General features: G+C 37.3%; 2 protein-coding genes across 2 annotated transcripts in view; one reads left to right on the top strand and one right to left on the bottom strand.

The window, feature by feature from the left end:
- Window positions 1-190: 190 nt before the first annotated feature.
- Window positions 191-5,081, top strand: LOC106941340 (interphotoreceptor matrix proteoglycan 2-like; the record flags this gene model as incomplete). The annotated part of the gene is made up of 6 exons (XM_015024324.1): window positions 191-470; window positions 1,713-1,898; window positions 1,999-2,173; window positions 3,168-3,251; window positions 3,795-3,813; window positions 4,593-5,081. Coding segments are annotated over 6 exons (764 nt in total), but the record flags the coding sequence as incomplete, so codon positions are not given.
- Window positions 5,082-5,715: 634 nt separating this feature from the next.
- Window positions 5,716-19,959, bottom strand: part of LOC106941339 (unconventional myosin-VI-like) — a 29,836-nt gene continuing 15,592 nt past the window's right edge. Inside the window, exons 16-24 of the mRNA XM_015024323.1 lie at window positions 18,726-18,876; window positions 15,984-16,192; window positions 15,794-15,872; window positions 14,629-14,789; window positions 14,477-14,527; window positions 11,478-11,581; window positions 9,690-9,824; window positions 7,829-8,047; window positions 5,716-6,748 (exon numbers count right to left, since the gene is read on the bottom strand). Of these exons, the coding sequence (XP_014879809.1) occupies window positions 6,549-6,748; window positions 7,829-8,047; window positions 9,690-9,824; window positions 11,478-11,581; window positions 14,477-14,527; window positions 14,629-14,789; window positions 15,794-15,872; window positions 15,984-16,192; window positions 18,726-18,876 (1,309 nt within the window). The 3' untranslated portion in view covers window positions 5,716-6,548. The remainder of the gene's footprint in view (window positions 6,749-7,828; window positions 8,048-9,689; window positions 9,825-11,477; window positions 11,582-14,476; window positions 14,528-14,628; window positions 14,790-15,793; window positions 15,873-15,983; window positions 16,193-18,725; window positions 18,877-19,959) is intronic.

Genomic DNA, 19,959 nt, shown 5'->3' with positions numbered 1-19,959 from the left:
GGTGTTTTAGCAGGGATGCCCTCCTGATTTGTACCGTCAATGTGGCCCGTGAAATTGAGTTAGACACCCCTGCTATAGAGGTTAGCTTTAAACAGAAAGTGGTTGACTTCAGGTTCTTCCTTTTCTTGTGTGATGGTTTGTATTCTCATTGAAATGCTGCTTTGTGAGATGGATCAGAACGCTGTGTAAGCTCTCCTCCTCATTAATGCTACCCGGCGCCTCTCTGCTCCTGCTTTCATCTCCGCTTCGCTGGCTTCAGCTGACCAAGCAGATCCGTGTAAGTTCCTGGCCTGCAACGAGTTTTCCCGCTGCGTGGTGAACAGCTGGAGCGGCGAGGCCGAGTGCCTGTGTGATCCCGGCTACAGCGCGGTGGACGGCCGGCCCTGCCGGGACGCCTGCTCCCTGCAGCCGGACTACTGCCTGAACGGAGGCGCGTGTGAGATAATCCCCGGCCACGGAGTCACCTGCAGGTACGCACAAACCAGGGGTGTTCAAACAGCGGCCCCGGGCCATTGGTGGCCCCCAACTTCAGTTCATGAGCGATGCAAATTTGTCCTGTTCTTCCCAGCGGAGGATGCAAACTGGGCAAATTATTTAAATTCCCTTTGGGTTCAGTAAAATATTCTTGAATTAAAATTGATTTGAATAGAAAAAGTAAAGTTTTTTTCACTCTGCTTTTATTTAATTTATTAAACCTGGGTAAATATAACAAGTGTTTTAAAGAAAGTGACTCAACTCTTTTTTCTTATAACAGAATACATTTGTTTATTAAAGCCCCCGAAAATTAAAAAACTAAATAAATGTGCAAATGACTTTGCACATTTTTGCATTTAAAATGTACAAAGTCATTTTGAGGTTTAGGATCTCCAAAGAATAGCCTCCATTTTCTACAAAAAACAACTTTAATTGGTTGATTTTATTTTAATCTTTCTTTTTATTTTTATTGTCATGCAAGTAAATTTGACTTTTTTATTTTGGTCCAAAACTTTGGCCTCCTCTGGCATAAACTGAGGAACATTGTTTAATTTTCAGACGCTGTAATGTAAATAATATATTATTTCTACCTGTACTGTAAAGACGTTTCAGGGTCATTGTATTCATGTATAAAAAAAGTTAATTTCCACCAAACATTCTGATATTGGTCTCAGAAATTTTTGAGTTTCGAACATCCAAAACTTTTGACTTTTAAACTCAGAAATTTTCCTACAGGGATTCTAAATATAACTTAAAATAACGGTAACACGTTGTTTGAATGGACGTCCATATCTGACATGCCAATGTTATAAACATGAAGGAGTCTTCATGGATGTTGGACTGTTGTCATGAAGTGTTATTTGGTAAATGATGACATGTTTAATGCACAGTTTCATTAAAAGTTTTATTAAAAGTGTTACTAAAATGAATAATAAAGCACAGAATTAGACTGAACAGATCCACCTTTACCTGATGTACAAATTGTTTCAGTATTTATTGCACATTGCATTAAAACTTTTGGAAATACAGCATGTAAATGATAGATTGCAGGGGTAAATTGAAATGCATGTCGTCTGAGTCGACTCTGCGCTCTGGGGGATTTATTCATAAACATTTGCTTTCAGAACTGGAAGTGCTAAATTGTTTTTGAATCACTCCTGCAGAGAAAGAAACGGTAAACTATTAATTTTCTTTTCTTCAGGAAAGTGTCTGGGGTTTCATTCTGTTCTTTGTTTCAGATGCCCTGCAGGTAAATACTGGCACTACCACGGCGCGCGCTGCAGCGAGCTGGTGTCGGTGCCTCTGGACCCGGCTCTGATTACCACCTGCCTGCTGGGGAGCCTCTGCCTGGTTTGCGCCGTCATCGGCATTTTAATATTCATCAACAAGAAGTGCATAAGGACCAGGAAGGCCGTGGCTCTGGTGTAAGTCAGAACCTTGCTTTGCATTCGCTTTGCATAACTCATCCTTGTTCTCAGGGCGTCGGCACTGCTGTAAATGCGTTTGTGTGCGTTTGCATCGCAGGCACACCCATGCACCGTATGCCTTTGAGAACACTTTGAGGGAGAACCCGGTTTTTGAGAATGATGACGGTGTCTTAACTCATGTTTCCACTCTGCCGTGTCCCTCAAGCTCTGCCTCTTCGCAGTCTGAGCAGGAACATTTTGCCTCGGTTGAAAATATACACCTGAGTATCGAGGTACAGCGAGAGGATCGGCATGAAAACCTAACCTGACTAAACACTAACCTCAAATCTACAGAGCAGGAAAACGCCTCAGGTTGGCTCGGTTTGCTGCTCTGAGCCGCTCGTCCTCACACCTTTAACTCTGCTTTGTAGATTTCACCTTTGACCTCAGAGGCATTTGCTGTAGAACAGGGGTGTCCAAAGTGCAGCCAGACAGTCAAATTTGTCCCACAGGTTCATATTTTTCTCACAACATAAAATATTTGGATCCTACTAAAGCTGAAATGATATTTTATGAGTTTACATTAAAATATTTTAATAATTGTCCAGCCAGAGCACCTGGTGCTAAGTAATAAAACATAATTGAGTGAAACTTCGAGGAGTTTTAATAATCAAGGTAGTCGAATCGTTACATCCCTTCAAAGTATTAATCTTTTAATCACCAAACTTTCTGCTTTCTCTTTAACTTCATGTTAGATAGGAACACCGACTAATTACATTATTAAACTTTTCAGATAAAAAGATAAAATCAGTTTTCTTCAATTGAGCCAAAATAAATGTTTTCATGTGAAACCTTTTGAATTTTGAGATACAAAAATAATCTATTTTCTTTGTTTAATTAAAATATTTTCATGCTAGATTTATTGTTGAGCAGTAAAAGTTTTTGTGATTTTAGTTTTTGGAAAATATTTTGTTTTTTGTATGTTTGAGTTGATTTTGGCTGTTAGAAAATGTTTGGACACTCCTGCTGAGTAGATTTACTTCCACTGCAAAAACACAAAATCTTTCCAAATGTTTTTGGTTTATTTTCTAGTGCAAATACCTTAATATATTTTAAATAAGACAAAACTAACATATAAGTAACTTATATAATATAGAAGCTTGTTTTAAGTCCTTAATGTTGATGAATTTCATCACTATTTGAATTTGGGGTAGATTTGTGTAAAATCTTTGCTTTAATCATCTTTATTTAGAAGGAAAAACGTTAAAATGTGTCTCTTCTCTGCAGATCCCCAGACAACTCTACACAACGAGATCAGAAAAGTTAGTGTCAGACATGGTGGGTTTCCATCACAGTTTGCCACGCAGCGAGGTAAGACTGGCATGAACTGCTTTGCTCTAAATGTGTCTGCGAATCTGGAGGTTATTTTTTATTAAAGTTCCTTGTGAAGGTTTTCAGCTCTACACATTATCTGTGATTCCATTACCAAGGCGCACAAATCATCAGTATTCCACTAATATCAAAAAAACACAATTTCTCAATTGTGTTGTTGTTATTAAACACAAAACTAGGATTATTTTGGATGGATGGTTGACATTAGGGTTGGATGAAGGGTTGAAGTTGAACTTTGACCTGTAGCTGTAACTGTTTCTCCAGATTATTGTCACATGTGAACTGAATACATGTAATATCTACCCCGTTTTAAATGTTTTATTTAGAAATAAGTAATGTAGCTTTTTTCTTCTGCTTCACAATTATGCATTTATTCTGTCGGTTCAAAAATGTTTTTTGTAATTTGCCATGTTTCTCAAATGAATGTGATGAAATAATTTAAAACTTATACCTGTTTTTAGTTTTCACTGTAGTTGAAAATCATTTTGCAAAGTATAAATAACTTGACGAAATATTTTCCAGCTGTTTGACGCCTGCAAAGGTAAATGTCCATCAAAACTATCATCAGTGATAATTTTACTCACCAACCAGAATCACTGCAGCGTTTTTGTGATCAAAGTTTTCCCTTAAAGCTGCAGTAACCTTTTTTAAAATACTTTGTTTACGTCTCCATGTCGTGACGGTTTGGTATGAGGTGGTTAATCTGTGAAAAAATCGAGTTCCTCTGCCTCCTCCCAGTGTTAACTAGAAACAACCAATCAGAGCCAGGAGGCGGGCCTTAGCGCTGTCAGTCACTTAAATCATCATTGCTGCAACTAGCATAGTCTGTCATAAATGCTAAGGCTAGTTAGCATCGCTACCAACGACAGTTTTACTTTAGTGATAAGTTGTTTTTCCCTCATTAACATATTTACCAGCAAGTACATGAGGTTGATTGATAGCGCTAAGACCCGCCTCCTGGCTCTGATTGGTTATTTTTGGTTGGGAGTGATGCATTTCTCCAGATAGGAATAGCAGCTCAGGGAGGTGGAGGAGATCGATCTTTCACACTGTGTCTCAAACTGTCACTATATGGCAACAGATTTAATAAATATGTAAAAAACTGATTTTGAAAAAAAAAAGAACAAAGTCACCTGCTGCAGTTTTAACAAAACAAAAACAATCCTAACAACTGTTGCACAATGGAAAACACTTTCCAAATGAAGAGCTTGTGATTTCAAGCTTTTGTAATTTCTGTGTGGAAATCTCCGTCTCCCATATGAATGATGATTGCAGAGCGTTTCAGATGCAAACTGACTCTTTGCATCTGGTTTCCTCCAGACGTGGCGACTGTCCAGTGAGTACGGGAGGTGCTGCCTGCTCCGGGCGCCAGACAGCGACTGTTTCGAAGTCACGGTTCTCTGATAACACCTGATCTGGAGCGAAGCAGGAAAAAACGCTGCAGTTTCACTCTGCATAGTGTTCATAGTGTTAGACAGAGAGCTCTGCGGATGAGGCTGCGCTTGAGGGGAACTAATATTTATTACGCGTCATAAATGGTAGGAACATTTCCTGTATACGCTTGGCAAAGGTTGCTCTTTCCTCACAATGAGGTATTTATTATTTACTGGAAGATGCACATGGCTGTATCTCACTGTATGTGTAGATAAAGTAATATATTTTGTTTTTGACGTTTTTTGTGTCCCAAAAAGAGAATGTACTGTAAGAGCTACTGACACTCCCATTCGCAAACTTATCGATAACCATTTGATCTGGACATATTTTTATACATTTTTCATGTAAAGCAAATAAAATAAAGAGTTTTAGACAAACAAACTGCATGTTTTCTGTCAGTTTAATCTGTATTTAGATGCAACTGCACACATTTTTGGAGAATCAATTTAATTGAAAAAAAATAATTATAATACTGAACTTTGCAAAAGCAAAACAATATGATTAAAGTGTCTAATGGAAGATAAAATATGGAGGTCAAGGAGTAAATACTACTTTTAAATCTGATGTTAGAATTTATAGTGGAAGCAATTTAGTTAAAAGCTGAAATAATATTTTATGAATTTATTTTCTGACAATTTCAAAAATGTTCAAAATGGGATAAGCCACAAAAGGTCACATCAAGACAATAGCTGTTCATAGTGCTCTGTTCAAGCATATTAATGGAAAATTAAGTGGAAGAAAAAAAGGTGTGAAGCAAACCTTTCAAATAAAAAACCCACAACTTAATATTTAAATGAAATTAAATATTTAAATTTATTTAGCTACATTTTCTTTAGATGCTCGTGTGAAAATCTGTTATACTTCATAAGTATAAAACCTCTAACAGCTTTTATGTGACAGTTACACAGAACAACACATTTACCCACTCATCTAAAAATATTAATTATGAACTGCTGCTGTAATTTCAAAACCAAAAATCTTGATAGAACCAAAAGACAGAAATCATCTGGGAATTTTTCAGAAATGTTTATTTTCTACAGTTTTTCCAGAGAAAAGGCCATCAAGCTCAGTTTCATAACTCAGATTTTGGGATTTTTTTCAGGTAAAATATTTGTTTAACCATTGAGAAAAAACAAAACATAACACAAACACCAACATTATTAGCTGTAAAACAACCCTGTATGCACAAGACTGCAAACATGAAAACATTTCCCTCTTCCATATCAAATGAGTAACAATAAAAAAGACTCCAGAGGCAGATTGAGAGCAGCCAGGAGAACAAATGACTTTCTATTCTTTACAGGCAACATTACGTGAAATCTCCCATAACTGACAACATAAAATATTAGAATGGTCTAATTCAGTCGGCATGAGCTTGTTTGAAGAATAAGAATTGGATTCTGACTTTGCTAAAAACTTATGACATCATGTATCTTGGTGTAAATGGTGACTGTCCTTGGTTATAGTCACAAAAACCATAAAGCATGAATTTTATGGCATCATAAGACAGTAAAAGCTCTAATTTGGTGTCACTGTTTGGGTTTTAAGTTTACAGCTACAGAGGATGAACCAGTTAAGACGTCTGTGGTGCAACTTTATTGCAATTTTAAGGCCTCAAAGTGGGATTCTGAATTTCTGCATAGATTTCAGAAAACAACCAGTTTGCTAACGCTACTAAATTAAACTGTTGCACTGCAAATTAATAAAAAATAGAAAATTAAATCAGTATAAGAATTGCTATCAAGTGAGCATTTAGAGATGAACAGGGAGCATCTTTGCACGTTATTTCCTAATTTCCCACAAAGCGCAGAGACAGTGAACTGCTCACGCAGAAGCATGTTTTCACTTGAGGAGACTCTGCAGCATGGCGGTGGCGTACGTTGGCCGAGCCTGCTTGTTCTCTATCGCCCTCTTCAGGTACTGGATCCCGTCGCAGCGCTCCCAGATCTCCTCAAACTGCCTGGGCAGGATCTCAGCGCCCCGCTTCCTGGTCAGACCCGTCTCCTCCAGACTCAGCTCACACATCTCCATGTCGTCTTTACCTTCATGATGAAGGAGGGCGAGAAAGCAGAGAGATTTACGGCCAGCGCTAAATATTAAGAAAAAAACAACTTGATAAATGAGAACATGATGACTGAATTACTAAGTATAAACCTCTCAATTAAAAGTGATCTATTATAAGTCCTTGGACAGATTAGGAGAGATTATGGGCAACAAAACATCCTACGTTACATTTTTTGTACAAAATGATTCTTGGATCTCATTATCTACCTATTTTCAGCTGTTTTAGGGTCTCTGTTGCTTTAAATCCAAATAAGCTGCTGCTGGCCACGCCCCCAACTCAACATTTACACTCACACATGAAAAATGGCTGCAAACAGATGCGTAATTACAACTGTACATCTTTGAAAAGCAGAAGTGGAACCTCCTGCACAACCAACAGGAACACAGCAAATGGTTTCTGCAGTGTAAGTCAACAACAAAACACTCATCTTTTCCAACAGCCATTGTACAGTGCATACAGAACCTCCTGAGGTTCGGCATGTATTACTGTATCATGCCGTGCTGCATTGATACAGTAATTCATGCAAAAGGAGCCCCAACCAAGTCTAAGCTCAAATTTCTGAACTGTTTATTATTCTGATGTAATATTTACACTTTTTTGCTACAATCAATTGTTGGTTTCTATCAGCTGTAAGCCAGAATCATCCAAATGAACAAGAACAAACATTTAAAATATATCAATCTGAGTGTATTCACTCTATATCAAATGATTTTTAAATTAAATTTTTAGATTTTAATAAGTTTTTAATTTATATTTTAATTCATTAGTTTCATGAAACGTATTGGAGCTTCGTAGTTAGGAAAGAGATGAACTGACAGAGATACAAATAAAGTTCTAAAAAAATACTTTTTGCATATTTAGAACTACTTGGGGATTTAATTAAAGAAAAACTACAAACATCTTTTCTACAGATTTTTTTGAAGACTTTAATTTTCTTTCATATAATTTTTCAGCATCAGTGACCAAACATGATTAAATTTCCTTTGTGTGTATGAAATGATTTTCCTAAAACAAAGCCTTTTGAGGAAACATGACAAAGAGCGAGCTGATGACTCACCTGCGACCAACACAATGGGCTGTTTGTCTGGATGCAGCTCCATCTGTCTGGCTATCCACGGCCCATCGAAGTGGGCGTACCACCAGCCCTTCTTTTTATTCTGCGGGTCCTTGTACTGGTCAGCGGGTCGGATGAAAGGAATCCGAAAGTATCGCTGCTGGCGGTTCATGGCGACTTCCTGATGCTGGGCCGGAGTTGGAGGAGCCGGGTTCTGCTCAGCTGCAGTTCAATCATTTGAATAACAAATGTAAAATCCAGAGGAAATTCAAGCTGCCTGGTCTGATATGAATCAAAGAATAATATTTAAAAGTTCTTTAAAAAGAGAACTTTGGTTTGGTATTTTAAAGTATTTCGGTGCTGCTGATTTTTTTTTAATAACAAGGATTATTAAACATAAAAAGGAGAGATTTATACTTTATGTCACAAATGTAGCCTGAAAAAGCTTTTTATTCACTGATAAAACAGGAATTTTCCTACTTTGACAATAAAAGCACAGCTTAGCCTTTGGCTTTTTAAAAAATGATTACTATGAACTGCAAAAGGGAGGCTGTCATCCATCCAAATATTCAGCTATTTAGCATTCAGGTTTTCAATAAGGTTTACTCTAAAAGTAGAAAAACTAGCATTATCTGAGATTTGAGAGGAAATTTTGGATCATATGTTTTCATCTTAAAGGAATCACTTTTTCAATACTGCAACTACATTTTTTTGAAGGAAAAAGATTCTTTAGAGTAAAGATAAAAAAATAGTTTATTTCAATATAACAAAATTTTAATCTCCTTAAGTCCACAAAGTTAATATTTAAACAGACGGTGTTAGCTTACGTTGTCTGGGAGGTTTACTGTGTCACGGTATGTCGGATCCAGGAGCTTTACTGACATTTTAAAGTCGCTCTCAAACATTAGCATCATAGCATTAGCTTTTAATGTTAGCACAACTAGCATGTGACATTGGTTTTTGTCTGTCCGTCATATGGAAAGAATCTACAAAACAATGCTATGGTGTTAGCCTTGTCAGCTAAAGATGGTCCCATATTTTTATTCTGGCTAAACTCGCCATGTTAGAGTGTAAACCCTTCAGCAGCAACTCCACTGACTGCTATCGGACAAAATGTGATAGTTTGGGCAAAATTGAAATGATCAGTTTGCATCGATTTTGACACAAGTGAGTATCTTTTCTGGTAACAATCACATTGAGATCTTGGTTGTTTTACGGCTGAAAGACAGTCTGAAGCCTGACTACCTGGTAGTAGAGTCAGTGGAGTAAAGTAGGGTGTCATCTGCATACAGGTGAACTTTCCTCTTAATATTATTGACCCAAATCTACAACCAAAATGTGGCCTAAAATTGAGCCTTGAGGGATTCCTTTTTAAAAGCCTGGGCAGCTATAACCTATATCACAATATTGACAAGCTTTAGAGTAAACTGTGGTGTCATCTGCATTAAGATGCACTTCAACTGTGGAAATATTGTTCCCAATGCTTTTAATAACTTTAACTTAAATAAGGTTTAAAACTGAGAATAACTTTATTAGAGCCAATAGAGGAAAGCAGAGTGTCATCTGCATAATGGTGCAGCTTAGCAGTATTGATCTTCTTTCTGGTTTTATTAAAGCCAAATTAAAAATAAAATATGGGTTTAATCTGTCCATTGAGGAAATCCTTTTAAAATATTCAACCTACTGCACCAAGGTGTCCATCTGTAAAGATGAAGTAGATGTTGTGAAAATCAAAAAGCAAGAAAAAAATCTATGAGAGCTGCTCAGGTTTATGAGCCGTTTACTATAACCAGATTATTTTTCCTGCTACTATAAGTACAACCAGAGCAACAAGGAGACAGGAACAGTAATGCTGTTTACCAACCATAGTCAGTGATAGATTTAGGAACCCTCATGTCGCTCCCATCATCATTTTGTTTCTTGTTCTTGGACTTCCAGGAGTGATAAACCTTCAGACGACGGTGGAACTCCTCTCTGCAGGCCGCCAGCAGCTCAATGTCTTTCAAAACAAAGAAAAGTTTGTTAAAACTCACAGAAATATTTACATTTAAAAGGATAGGCTGGGATCTATTGTCTAGAAAATATTCAAGATCTTCAGGTTAATCTTCTACCTCAATGGATTTTTAAAGTGATGCATTTAAAAAGCAAATCAAAATACAACAGAATAAATTCTCCCAGATTTGGTCTCTTGCTGATCATTAGATTAGTTTGCAGATTGAAATAAGTTTCAGCTGGTTTGTTTCACAGCAACAAAATTCCCAAAATATGCCAAAGTTAGCTGCCTGCAGAATGAGTCTAAGTGTAAAATATCTTCTTTAACATAGTTTGTCATATTACAAACACAAACCTAACTGGCCTTTTATTGTTACTTTAAAAATATGGCCTCCATGAAGAAAGACATCGTTGAAAGAAAATTCATAAAACATTTACTAAAAAACTAAAGTTTTAACCTGCGTGGGAAACGAAGTGGGAGAACCTTAAACACACTTAATGGAACATGGTGGTGGCAGCGTCATGCTGTGGGATTTCCCCTTTTAATACAGAATGGGAAGAAAACAAACTTATTTACTTGCACTACCTTATCACACATAAACTGTATGGTTGCCAGAAAAATGTTTAATTCAGGAATTGATGTCTTAAACAAATGTATTTTAACCTAAAAAGACTTTATTGACCCAAAAAGGAAACAAAATGTTGTATTAACTCATATTATTTCAAATTCTTCTGATTTATTGTAGATTTACTTGTTAGTAATGCCACTCATAAAATCATTACCAGATCAATATTGTCATTTTTCATTAATTCATTAACATTAAACCTTCAAACGTTCACAGCTAAAATTATTGTGAAAAGTGTTTCTACAAAGTTTTGACTCAGCGAAGTAAACGCAAATTAATATTCTTCATATTTTTACTTGTTTAATAAAATGCACTTTACATTGCATTGGTGTAAAAATTTAGATGGAATTATGTTAAAGTTTGTGAAAAGGTTCTGCTGATATGAATACTTTTGTAGGTAATGATTTCACTTAGATTCTGAGGACAAATGATCAATGCATTGAAATGAATTAATAAATAAGGTAATGATGAGAATCTGCCACATTTCTAATGAGGTACTTGTGAAACATCATCGACACCATTGTGGATAATTATCCAGATGTCCTTGGAAAGTCGAGGCCTGATGAGAGTTTAGCATGAAGAGAAGCATCAATGTGTAAATCAGCCAAAAGTTGTCGGCTTTTCATGTTGCCTCAGACTGAAAAGGAAACATTAACAATCCTTTTACTAAGGAAACAGTTTCCTCTCCTCATCACGAAGACACAGAAATGAGCAGCAGATGCAAGAAAATCCTCAACTTTGCTCTTTTGATGTCTTTTTAGGCAAGACATCGTGTTCACAGCTGGAGTCGAAGATGATCAACAGACACTTTGGCAACTAAAAAAACAAACCATCAAACAGATGTAGAAAGATGGCGCTGAATGAATTTGGTTATTATTAAGCGCCAAATATGAGCTGGTGCTGAATTACTTAACATGGTGCCTGAAAACTGCAAGCAGGTTGGGAATGAAGGAGGGAAAATATAAATTTCATTAACAGCTCTCACACCTAAATCTGCTGGTAATGGAGGTTTGAGAGCTGAACAGGATTCTCACCACAGGAAGTGTTGATGACATCTCTCAGCTCAGCATACTTCCACTTGCTGAGATCGTACTTTTTCACGCCGGCAGCAGCTTTGGTCGCCTGCACCTGAGCACCCCTGTGGTTAGGAACAGACGAAGGTGTGTGAGAAAGGTGAAACAGAACCTGTAGGTGCAGACAGGTAAGTTGGGAAAGGTGAGATTAGTAGAGAAAAAGTAAATGTTTTGCATGTCACTAAGGTGATTGATTAAGAAAATAATTCAGTGCAGTTAAAGTAGTACATAATAGTCATACATCAAATATGACTTGAAATAAATTTGACTTCAAAATTGGGCCTCTGTCTCTTTAAAAAAACTCCTGCTCTTTCTGAAACGCTGCCTTCAGGAAGTCATTACAACATGGCTCCTTTATTAACCCTTTAACAACATTTTAATCAGCTTTTCACTGAGGAGTGGTTCCTATAATGAGCCCAGCGGAGGAAATGTTCCACCAAGTGTTTGCTAATTGCTGCTGGCTAGTCTGAAGGGGCAGAGTGGCTGTTCTGTGAGGTAGAAGCTCAGTAGTTTGGAAACTGCAGCTGAGAGGTGGAGCTGCGTCTCGAAGGCGGGGCTAGGTCCACCCAGGCGTTCTGCACAGCTTTTTGATGACAAATGACATAAATAAACAGCATTTCTCTGGTGGAAATGAGCTGCAGAGACGGCTGGTTGCCATGGAGATTAAAGGATTTCTCAAACATGCTTGGAAGAATCAAAGCAAAATTCCAGGTTTGTTTCTGATGAGGGAATAATATGACATGAGGTAAAGCTCAAAAAGTTGATTTTACTCAACACTGCCCCTTTAACATACAATCCACTCTGTTCTTACTTTAGTTTAAATAACATTTCAGCTGTTTTTTTTCTGGATTGTATAATAAATAGTTCAGTAAACATCCAACTCAGATCGCAGAATTTGAAATATATTATTATTATTATCCTTGTTGTTATTATTATCGTTGTTATTGTTATTCTTGTTTCTTATATACGTTTTTTGTCTTTGTGTGAACCTTTACACCTGACGCTCCTGAATTGGACAGTAAAAGCAGTTTCTCTTCTATTCTTGTTTTGTATTTCTATTCTGCAGAACACAGAAAAAAGAAAAGCGAGGCAAAAGACGCAGTGCTTTTATATAAATCAGATTAATAGCACCAGATGTAATTTCAGCAACTTAACAGATTGCTCTGTTCTGATCTCGTGTCTGCAGCCCTCCTGCTGAGTGGAACCAGCTAATGCCATAATGGGAACGAAGGGATTTGCCTCTGCTAATTACAGTCAGCATAGTGTCTCTGGCTGCTAATCTATGAATCATTGGATTATCTTTTAGAAATCTTACTGACTGGAAAGATGAAACGGATTTGGGATCATTGTCATTCCGGCTGCGACTTGTGCCTGAGTGGAATGGTTGTAAATGTGAAAAGAAGCCTTAATTTTGTCGCAGGGAGAAGTGGAAGTGGAGGAACGGCCAGCTCTTTGCTCCTGGCAGCAGGCTAAAGGGAAAACTCCTGGCTGAAGAGAACGAGCGGAAGAGAGATCTTCTCCGAGAGCCGTCTGCATATTTCTGCTGCACAAACGCTCTCCTCTGTTCACAGGCAACGCAGATTTAAATATGATCTGCAAAACATCCGATTGCTGTCAAGGATCAGCTGAATCATAAAAACATTTTGTGTTTAACCCTGGCGTATGGCTGAGCGATTTTTGGGGTTTTGAAGATTTAGTTCAGATTGATTGGGATTGTTTTCATAGTTCAGAGCGATGTCAGCACGCCCACGGTGGCCATCTTGTTTCAAAAACATGTTTTACAGCTTTTATTTGTTTGGATTTTGAATTCAACTCTACACTAGACCCAGGATAAGATTTTATTTTTATTACAAGAATAAAGTTGTAATATTAGGAGAATTAGGTAGTCATTTTATGAGGTAGTTATTATTTGAACAATGACTACCTCATTTTTTTTTTCAACCTGAAAAAAAAAATCTGATTTGTGCCACTTATATGTATATGGACCTAAACTGGATTTGACTGTTTTCAAAGCATCTGCAGTCTGAATGTATTTTATCTGACTTTCAAGTAAATGACAAGAGACATGCATCATAATTCTGCTCCAGAAGAAGCTAGATGTGGCAAATCAGGATGTAAACAAAGGCTGAAAATGATAATTATGAAATTATGAAAGAAGTCTGTCAGTGGAGTGCATCACATCCAGACACACTTCTCTGCAGAAGTCGATGCTCCACAAAAGGCCGTTGCTGTTTCTTTTCATCAGCTTTATTTGTGATCTTGTGACGGTGCCGTCAGCTCTCTTTGCTGAATAAACTATAAAATCCATCCACAGGCGGCGGCGGCGGCCGTTGGTATTTCTGTAAACAGATGCTGCTGCGTGACGTTCTTCTTCTGTGCATGCGGATCACTTTGGGGTCGTAATCCGTTCACACAGAAGTCTGACTGCGGTTCCAGTTAATTAGTAATATAAACAAAAATGAAAATCTTAATTTAGCATCTGCAGAAATGAGCCAGCACTGTTGGGATCATTATTACAACATCTAATTTCTCTATGGGGTTAAATAAAGTACTTTTTGATTTGAATTCAATTCATGACCAAAGTAAATACAAAGTAAAAAATCTTATAACTAGAAAGTCCTAAAAAGCCTGAAGACATGATTTTACCACCAGTTCAATCAGACAATATGATCATAAACAATATTCTGATTTCACTTTCATTAAAATTAAACATAAATATACCAATTATATGATAGATAATTATAAATGACAAAAAATCAGCATCAAATCATCAATAATGTTGATTATTAACCTCAATAATTTGATTGAACAAGTATAGAGGAGAAGTTTTACTGCTGGATTATAATCTGGTATTTATTTCAGGCAGCTGAGAGATGTGGTGCAACAGCAGGGATTAAGAGAGTCTAGGATTAATTGAGCGACTACGGCTGGCGTTAGGTCCACCTGCTCAGGTGTCTTACATGACTCTGGTTGAGGATGAAGAGATAGGAAGACCTGAAAAGAAGTCATCGCTGGAAAAACACAGCAACAGGAAGAGGTCAGTAACTTTTGCACGCTCAGATGGGCCTGGGCGGGCGTTGTGCGCGCGGCGCCGTGCGTCGGCTGAGCCTACCTGCGCAGGCCCGCGTCGCCCTGGCCGTCCTCGCTGATGAGCTCGGCCTCGCTCTGAGCGATCCTCATGGCCAACTCGCGGTCGCGTCTCTCCTGCTCCACCATGGCGGCGCGCTGGACCTGCTCCTCGCGCTCCAGAGCCAACTGTGCGTCCAGTTCTGCCTGCACACAAAAACCACAGAACACACCTCACCTCTACATCAGGGGGGTTCAAACTGTGGCCCAGGGGCTGTTTGAGGCCCTCTGGGTGATTTTGTCTGGCCTCTCAGTTCAAGAATGGAGCGAATTTGAGATTCATTTTGAGATTTTTGTGAGGGCTGTGAGGGAGATTGGTGACCAGCCGATTGTGAAGCCGATCTTATCTACCCCAACAAAAGCCTAAAAATAGATTCATCATAGAAATTGTGAAAAACCTGGTTTATATTTTGGATCAACAATGGTTAGAGAAGCAGCATTCAGCTTCTATGCACCTAAAATCTAGAACAAACTTCCAGAAAACTGCGAAATAGCTGAAACACTGAGTTCCTTTAAGTCAAGGCTATAAACCTGCCTGTTTAGAACCATAATAAATAGAAAATTAACCAACATATTTGATGTGTGCTGATGACAAAATGCAATGTTCACTATTAGTTTTCACACCTGCTGGCTATACATGTTTAAGATTTTTAGAAATGTTTTCTCGACATAAAGGCCTTTGAACTGCCGTGTTGCTGAAATGTGCTTTACAAATAAACCTGACTGATTTACAGATTCATTTTTCTACAAAAATTAAGCTACTTTTCTTTGCTAAAATATTGTCTATCTGGCATGTTATTGAGAGAGATAAATCTTCTCAGTTTTAATTTAAAAACATAATGTGGCTCTCGAGTTTTCGCAGCACGACAGTTTTGGCTCTAAGGGCAGAAAGTTTGGAGCCCACTGAGCTCCATAAACATGCTCCTGTAAAGCTACTGATGCTGCTTTGAGTACCAGACATTTGGTAATAATTACAGTAATATTTAAACTCCACAGGTTTCCTTCACTAGTTTTATTCTCCCTGCTGTGCAGAAGAGGCCAGGAAAAAGCTGGAAGCAGGGGATTAATAAAACTAATTAATCTGATTTTTTATTAATTTTGTCAGCATTGCATGGAAACTTTTTAGTCAAAGTTGAAAAAACATCTCAAACCTGAATAACTTTTTCCTCCTCCTTCCTCTTCTTCCTGTCTTCCTCTTCCTGCTTTCTTTTCACTTCCATCTCTGCTTTTCTAAAATGTTGAAACAAAAGGTTTTTCTCATTGCAAAGAATCAAATCCATCACTTACTTATTATTGATTTACAAACATGTAGTCGGTTATATTTAGATCTTTTCCACTCACAGCCTTCTGTCCTCTTCCTCCTGTTTACGTCGCTGCTCTTCCTCCTCCCTCCTCTTCCTCTCCTTCTGCATCTCCTCCTCGATGTGTTTCAGTCTCTCCGTCTCTTCCTCCTCCCGTTTCTTCTTCTGCATGGAGGCGAGCAGCTGCTCGGAGCGTTTCACCAGCGCCTGGTACTCTGTGTCGATCTGCTTCCAGGTCATCACCGTGGCCTGGAGGTCAAACAGGAACAAATTAAAGGTCACGGTTACAAAACAAGCAGCAGGAAATAAAAAAAAAAAAAACCTACGCCAAAATCAGAAGAATTCAGTTTTGAAGGCTAAAAATCAAAATGTTTCAGAGCCAGAAAACATAAAAACTAAAAATAAAGTATAATTAGCTCGTCCACTGATTGTAAAATTCCTGCAGAATACTTTGTTAAATGGAAAACACATTTTTGTAGTGTTTTGACAGCGTTTTGTGTCAGAAATTTTTTAGAAATTATCTAGAAAAAAACTTGTGTTTCAAAAGTAGAAAAATTACAACTTTTGAAGCTTAGAAAATTTCCAAAAGTCAAAATTTTCCTAACTCTGAAATTTTGTAAGTTTTTCTAAGAATAAATAAATAAATAAATAAATAAATAAATAAATAAATAAATAAATAAATAAATGAATAAATTCTGAGATTAATCTCAAAATTTCTGAGTTTTTTTCCAGCAAATGTTTTACTTTTCAATCTCAAAAATTGACTTTTGCTGCTCCAACTAACTGACTCACTCTTTGGTTACCTAGCAACACACTCACTCTTTGGTTACCTAGCAACAACCTGTTGAGTAACTTGCGCAGCAGCAGATTAAGGTTGCTTATTTAAAAATGAACAGAAGTGAAAACTGTGGTTAAAACAAGGAAGGATCTGCCATCAGTTGGGAGTTTTTCAGATATTTCAAAGAAAAAAAAATCAATAATTGTAAATATCGACTTATAAGGCTTATAATGCGATACATTTTTCAGTCATATCAACCATTTCTACAAGAATTTTATTTATTTTTTATTTTTAAACTCAAATATTACAGGACATAACACTGTTATCTTGCATTTGTAGGACTAAACACCACGGAGGTCAATCATAATAGTGGTATTGATTAGCAATGTTTCCCATGAGGCCATGTGTTACACAGAGTGACAGTAAGTCTGTCAGTTGCACTTTGCAGGCTTGATGTCCAGTTCCTCTAAATATCTGCAAGGCATTGTGGGGATTCATTAGGATGAGTCTCTAACTGTGTCATGAAGAGGTGAGATGACAGATGTATAGAGGGCTGAACGACAGCCATTGGCATCTGATGCATTATTTACGCCACGCCAACAGCAATTGCCGAACCTTCAGAGTAACGTGTGTTTGACAGCAGGGATGCTAATAAATCAACAGTTAGGATGGAAAAAGTGTTTGGAGTGGAGAGAGAGAGTAAGAAACCAGGTCAGTGGCTCCTTAGTGTCAATCAGGATACCAATGAACACTATAATTACATTTGGTAATTACATACAGGAAGCCGCAGCGCACAAAAATGGCATCATTGCTACTGGAGAATTTTGAGCACCAAATTCAAATAGCATGAAATCGTGTTTCTGATTATTTGCTGCACCTTAAGGGTTCAATAACAAAAGGTGCATATTGCATGGGGAGAGCTGGGATTTACCTAAGCAACTGTGATTGATCACTGAGCAAAACAAATTCAATAAGTTAAATTATTGGAGTCTTTATCACAAGCTTTTCTCCGCCTCAGGTGATTGAAAACATTGATTCTCAGAGAAAGAATGAGAAAAGGGCACAAAACACTTAAAAAAGGTTATGGTGTGTTATACAAGGATGAAGGCTTCGTCTACATCCGCATCTCCACATGTACAGAAAATAAAATAAATATGAGTCAGAGAGGCTTAAAGAAAAAAAATGACCTTTGTCTTCCATGAATAAATATGTTTATGAAACTCAAACTGTTTAATGTAGATATTCAGGGTTTATGCTGGTTTCACCAACTCAAATTTAAGACTTTTTAAGACCATTAAGGATCAAATTTAAGACCTATATTTCCACCTAAATGTATGAATTTTGTAAAAGCTTGCTAGCTAGCAAGGGTATGTTAGCAGCTAGTTAGCGTTAGCCTCAACTGTTCTGAATCACAAATGCATGAAGACGTCTGACTTTTAAACCTTTACCTGACTGAAAAAAACACATGAAATATACGAGATGAAAAAGCCCTGTAAAGACAAAATTTAAGACCTTTGATTAACATATTAAAGGCCAATTTACTTAAAAAAGTAAATCAATTTCAGACATTTTAAGGCCTCACTTCAAATACATCAATCAATAACTTGATTATCTAAGCATCAACAAAAGAAAAAATTTAACACATTGTGCAAATTTCAGATAATAATTAAAATACACTATGTGAACAATTATTAAGCAAGTTTAAAGTTTCTATTTATAATGTAAAATTGACTTTAAGTGACTTTAAAAAGTCAAAAATTGGAAACATTCTGAGTCAGATGCATGATGTCAGAAACAGCCAAGATATTGAGGACAAAACAATCAAAAACAGAGAATCAGGGAAAAAGAAGCACAAACCAGCAGAGATTTGAGAGAAATCAAACATGAAACTGAAATACAAATCTATTCTTGTGCACTTTTAAAGTATTAGTTTTACATACAATAAACGTCATTGGATATTGACACAAAAAGCTGGTTCTTAGTTCCAGATGGAGGAGTTTCTACCTTGATCTTCGCTAACAGAGCGTCTACGGCTTTGGCCAGCTCTGTAGCTTGTTTGGCCATCTCCTGCTTCCCTTCCTTCAGTCCGTTCACCACCTCGTTGAAACGCTCCATTTGCTTCTTCAGCTTCTGGACTTTCACCAGACCTTCAATCCTGAATCAACAGAGTGAAAGAATTACCTTCTTATCTATAAAAAGCCTTTATTTTAAAATGGATGTTCTGTAATGAAAGAAGGACTGCAGGTATTTTGTTTGAATTAGTTCAATCAGTTTCAGTTTGGATATTAATAGTTATTCTAAACTCCATTTGCACTCAGACATAATTAACGTCTCTAAGCTAATAAATGTAGCTGATTAGCAGTAAATCAGCCATGCATCAGTGGGTATGTTGCTACATGGTTAGAATGCATCGATAACCAGTATTTATAGTGTTTTAGCCAGATCACTTAGCAGAAAGCTGATTACTTTTTATACATCAAAAATGGTTCCATGATTTAGAGTTTGATACAAAGCGTTTACTAAAATCAGACAGACACAATTTAAATCTAAATATACAAATCAAAGGAGAATTCAGTTCCTATTTGGATTCTTTTATAAAATCTGCTAATATTTAATAGAACTACAGCAACTTTTACAGTTACGTCATTATAACAATACTCAAGTTACAGTAAAAAGTACAAGGTATAAAAATGTTTCTAAAAGTTATTTTCCAAAATCTTACTCAAGTAAATGTAACTAAGAAAATCTAATTACTATGTAAAACAAAGTAAACAAAGGAGACTTTTGTGTTTTGGGTTCAAACCAAACTGCTGTGGTTTTTCCTCTCTGGTCCGAGTCAAACCAACCTGTTCCCCTCCTCACCTGTGGGGGCGCTGCACCAAGAGCCACTGACGGAAACGACACAAACACCTCCAAAAAACATCTTTCTTCATGAAATGTAAATAAATATGGAGTGGTGTCAGATTTTAGCGGTTGTAGGATTTCTCTTTAGTTTTTGGCTAAAGCCCATGAGCCATTTCTCCTGCTAGCGCTAGGCTAACGTGTTTGTTTAAGTTGTGTTTACCCAGAATGCCCTGCACTGTAGTCCACTTTCTGATTTTGGAGCGGTCTCTGGTCTGCTTGGTGTTCACACATGCATTCAAACCGAACCAGAGTTCACTTCAACCGAACAGAGACTGAGGTTTGTAGGCGGACCAGAGTTTTTACGCATCCACACTTTCCCAAACGAACCAGTTTC

Source organism: Poecilia latipinna, unplaced genomic scaffold (genome assembly GCF_001443285.1).
Source record: "Poecilia latipinna isolate Pla-1442-1.1 unplaced genomic scaffold, P_latipinna-1.0 Scaffold3617, whole genome shotgun sequence".
In the NCBI taxonomy this organism is placed as follows: domain Eukaryota; kingdom Metazoa; phylum Chordata; class Actinopteri; order Cyprinodontiformes; family Poeciliidae; genus Poecilia; species Poecilia latipinna.
This window is presented reverse-complemented; position numbering and strand designations above follow the sequence as displayed.